Here is a 3718-nt window from a genome sequence, read left to right as displayed (position 1 = left end):
ACTTGATAGAAGTGACCTGCAAATAGTTAAAAAAGAAACAAAAATCTAAATAAATATCATGGAAATTACAAAATTGCGCTATTTTATTTAAAAAAATCGAAAAGAAACTAATTTAATTAAGTAATTATTTAAAATCTTTCACCTTTCCTTATTATTTCCAGCCTACACTGTTATTTCTATAGATAAACAAATACAACTCGTATTTTAGTGCGTAATTTATACAACCCTGTTAATGTTTACATTCCCATTTGTTTCTCATTTTCTCTTTCGTTCTTGTTTTCATTTATTTCAATGACAGCTGTGAGAAAATAAAATAATCTGCATTTTTGTAAGTTTTGGTTGCATTTTTAAAGAAAATTTTAATAATTTTAAGAAAATTGTGTTTAATTGTGTAAAATTAATTATTTTTTAATATAAATTGTGTTTATTTATGAAAATTTTATTTTAAAATTGCAAAAATATTAAATATGAGTAAAAGAGTGCTGGGCCAAATGTAAGGGCCGGTGTATAGAATCCATATGTAAGAGATGTAAAAGAAAATTGAGAAATTTAGTACGACTAAGGTAAAACCCTACAGTAAACATAATTTGAAGCCTTTAGAGATGTTATATGAGGATGTAAAGGCCTATTAGACCAGTTTAAATTATGGTTCAGTTCTATATCAATTCCAGCTCAGTTATATTTCAGTTCTAGTTCTGGACTGGATATGTTCTAATTCAGTTCTAGTTGTGTTCCGGTATTGTTCTAGATCTTTTCTAGTTCTGTTATGGTTCTAATTGTTGCCTCTGGTAGGTTAGTGGTTAGTGTTCTAGTCTGGTAGACCGCTGGTGGTGGATTCCCACACGAGGCACTGGTTAAGGAGCGCACAACAGACCTAATAGAGACCTAGGTGTATTTCTTCGGATTTCATGTATATCCTTTAAAACTGACTATCTAACTATAGTTCTAATTCAGTTCTAGTTCTGTTCGAGTTCTGTTCTAGTTGTGTTCTAGTTCTATTCTAGTTCTGTTCTAGTTCTGTTCTAGTTCTGTTCTAGTTCTGTTCTAGTTCTGTTTTAGTTCTGTTCTTGTTCTATTCTAGTTCGGTAATAGTTCTTTTCTAGTTCTATTCTAGTTCGGTAATAGTTCTGGTTCTAATTCAGTTCTAGTTCTGTTCTAGTTTTGTTCTAGTTCTGTTCTAGTTCTGTTCTAGTTCTTTTCTAGTTCTGTTCTAGTTCTGTTCTAGTTCTGTTTTAGTTCTGTTCTTGTTCTATTCTAGTTCGGTTATATTTCTTTTCTAGTTCTATTCTAGTTTGGAAATAGTTCTGGTTCTAATTCAGTTCTAGTTCTGTTCTAGTTCTGTCCTAGTTCTGTTCTAGTTCTGTTCTAGTTCTGTTCTAGTTCTGTTCTAGTTCTGTTCTAGTTCTGTTCTAGTTTTGTTCTAGTTCTGTTCTAGTTCTGTTCTAGTTTTGTTCTAGTTCTGTTCTAATTCTGTTCTAGTTCTGTTCTAATTCAGTTCTAGTTCTGTTCTAGTTCTGTTCTAGTTCTATTCTAGTTCGGTAATAGTTCTTTTCTAGTTCTGTTTCTAGTTCTGTTCTAGTTCTGTTCTAGTTCTGTTCTAGTTCTGTTCTAATTCAGTTCTAGTTCTGTTCTAGTTCTTTTCTAATTCAATTCTGTTCTATTTCTGTTCTAGTTCAGTTCTAGTTCTGTCCCAGTCCTGTTTTCTTTCTGCTCTAGTTCTTTTACAGTTCTGTTCTTGTTCTGTTCTAGCTCTGTTATGATCTAGAACTTTATTAGTTCTGTTCTAATTCAGTTCTAGTTCTGTACTAATCCAGTTCTAGTCATATTTTATTGAATTGTAAAGAGTCTTCTATGTAGAACTATGCAAAAGAAAAAAACTATAAAACCATCTACAACCATTCCCTGCAACAATCCTCCTTCCACCCCCTCTTTCTAAGTAGTTTTCCCATGAAAAAATATAAACAAAAACAATTGTTTACATTCATTAAGCATGCATTGATTCATGCCTTGCAAACAAACACACTGACAGATAAAAACAACGACCACGACTACCACCACCATCACCACCCAACAGTCGGCAACTAGACTAGACCAGACATAACGAAAAAACACAGAAAAGTGAATAAAGAGCACACGAGAGTTGCTACACTCAATCAGTGGTATCACTCAAGTCTTGGACAGCTAACGTAGCGCATGTATTTTCTATAAATATACAAACGGGTTCGGGTCCTCTTGTTAAAAGAAACAAAAAAAACTTAAGCAATAAAAGCTAAAACAAAGAATTTTCAATAAGAAAACAAAACAAAAGGAAAATAATTTATAACAAAAGCTATAATTTAATTAATAATAAACAATTTTAAACCTATAAATCGTTAAAAAGAAAAGAAACAGCCTTCAAAACGGGTCAATTACTAAGTTTATTAACCCATTCCCTAGCATTTACCTTTTATGTACCACGTACGAGAAGGCCACTACTAGCAAACTGGAAAATTCCTGCCCAGCTAACAGCAAATTGGCTAATACAGCAGCAACAACAACACCTACACAATCGACACAATATGCCTCATAATAATCATAATGATGATGAGATTTTAATTACTCATCCTTGCTATCGTGCCAATGGTTACTCCCGCTTATCTTCCACCTGTCCTGCCTATTGTGATTGTGAATTTCCCAAGACAACGGCAGTGGCCTGTTATAAAGGTCATATACCTGATATGATTAAATGTCGTTGTGGTGAAGATGATCCTGCCACTCATACGGTACACTGGAATTGGTATGAGTGTCCGGAATCGGATACAGTGATTAAAGGACAAGATGTTACATTCCATCCCACCTATTCACAGGGCACGGCAGTTGTGAGAGGAGAACAACCGCTAGCAGCTGGTATGTTGCATTTTTGGGAAATGCGTATACTGACAGCACTGTCGGGTACAGATGTGGTAAGTAAAATGGAATTTGTTTTTCATAAAAAGTTTATAATTTTTGAGGTTTCTGTTTGACAAATATTTTTTGTACAAAATTAGTTCTAAGGAGATTTTTTTAGAATTAAATTAAATTAAATTTTTAGACTAAAATTTTTAACATTTTCTAACTTAAAACTTACATAAAGTCAACTACAACTACTCCTGATCTTTCTCAAGATCCTCTTTTAATTTATCTTTTATTTTAGTACTCAATATTTCCCTACACACTTGAAATGATATCCACACCATAAATATCAATCAAGTCAAGTTTAGCAAATCTAATCTTTTATTTGTCAACTTGTAAGAAAACAAATAAACAACTTAATATTGTTATTTATTTGTTTGTTTATTTAATAACTTAAATAAATTTAACTTAAATATTGATTTTGCAAAAATATATTTCTAACATTTAACTGCTAATAAATGAAATAGTAGAAAATATTTAGCAACATTTGTTTTATATATTACGCTTTCTTTATAATTAACTATTATAATATTATTTAAATTTATTTAAATAGAATTTTTACTTGAGAGTGTGCAGGTAATAAAACTAAAAAAGATTTATGGGAAATTTTTTATTTATAACTAGGGAAATAACCTTTATTTTTATAGAGAATAAAGTAATAATGTGATGGTGATGAATTTAGGAAAAATTATTAAATAATAGTTATTAGGAAAGATGTAATGTCAAAAAGTTAGTAAACTTTAAGATGGCAAAGGCTGCATAATCTCTATAATCTCCTGTTAAGTTC

General features: G+C 31.1%; 1 protein-coding gene across 3 annotated transcripts; it reads left to right on the top strand.

The window, feature by feature from the left end:
• The first annotated feature begins 276 nt into the window (after positions 1 to 276).
• LOC119612348 (SPRY domain-containing SOCS box protein 3-like) lies at positions 277 to 3017 on the top strand. 3 transcript variants are annotated; one of them, XM_037968148.1, is made up of 2 exons: positions 277 to 328; positions 2437 to 3017. In XM_037968148.1, exon 2 carries the CDS (start codon positions 2559 to 2561, stop codon positions 3000 to 3002), a length of 444 nt encoding a protein of 147 aa, XP_037824076.1. In that variant the 5' UTR covers positions 277 to 328; positions 2437 to 2558; the 3' UTR covers positions 3003 to 3017. The 3 variants fall into 3 exon arrangements, with proteins under 3 accessions (XP_037824076.1, XP_037824078.1, XP_037824077.1); XM_037968150.1 differs by lacking the exon at positions 277 to 328 and adding an exon at positions 389 to 520; XM_037968149.1 differs by lacking the exon at positions 277 to 328 and adding an exon at positions 546 to 563.
• The last annotated feature ends 701 nt before the right edge of the window (positions 3018 to 3718 follow it).

This window comes from Lucilia sericata, unplaced genomic scaffold (assembly GCF_015586225.1).
Source record: "Lucilia sericata isolate MDLA Ls3-8-SP2 unplaced genomic scaffold, ASM1558622v1 Contig001653F_arrow, whole genome shotgun sequence".
NCBI lineage: Eukaryota > Metazoa > Arthropoda > Insecta > Diptera > Calliphoridae > Lucilia > Lucilia sericata.
Note: the sequence above shows the minus strand (reverse complement) of the source record. Positions and strands in the feature narration are given on the sequence as shown.

Coding starts and splice junctions, on each gene's coding strand:
- LOC119612348 (XM_037968148.1), top strand. CDS start 2,559: ATGCCTCATAATAATCATAATGATGATGAGATTTTAATTACTCATCCT.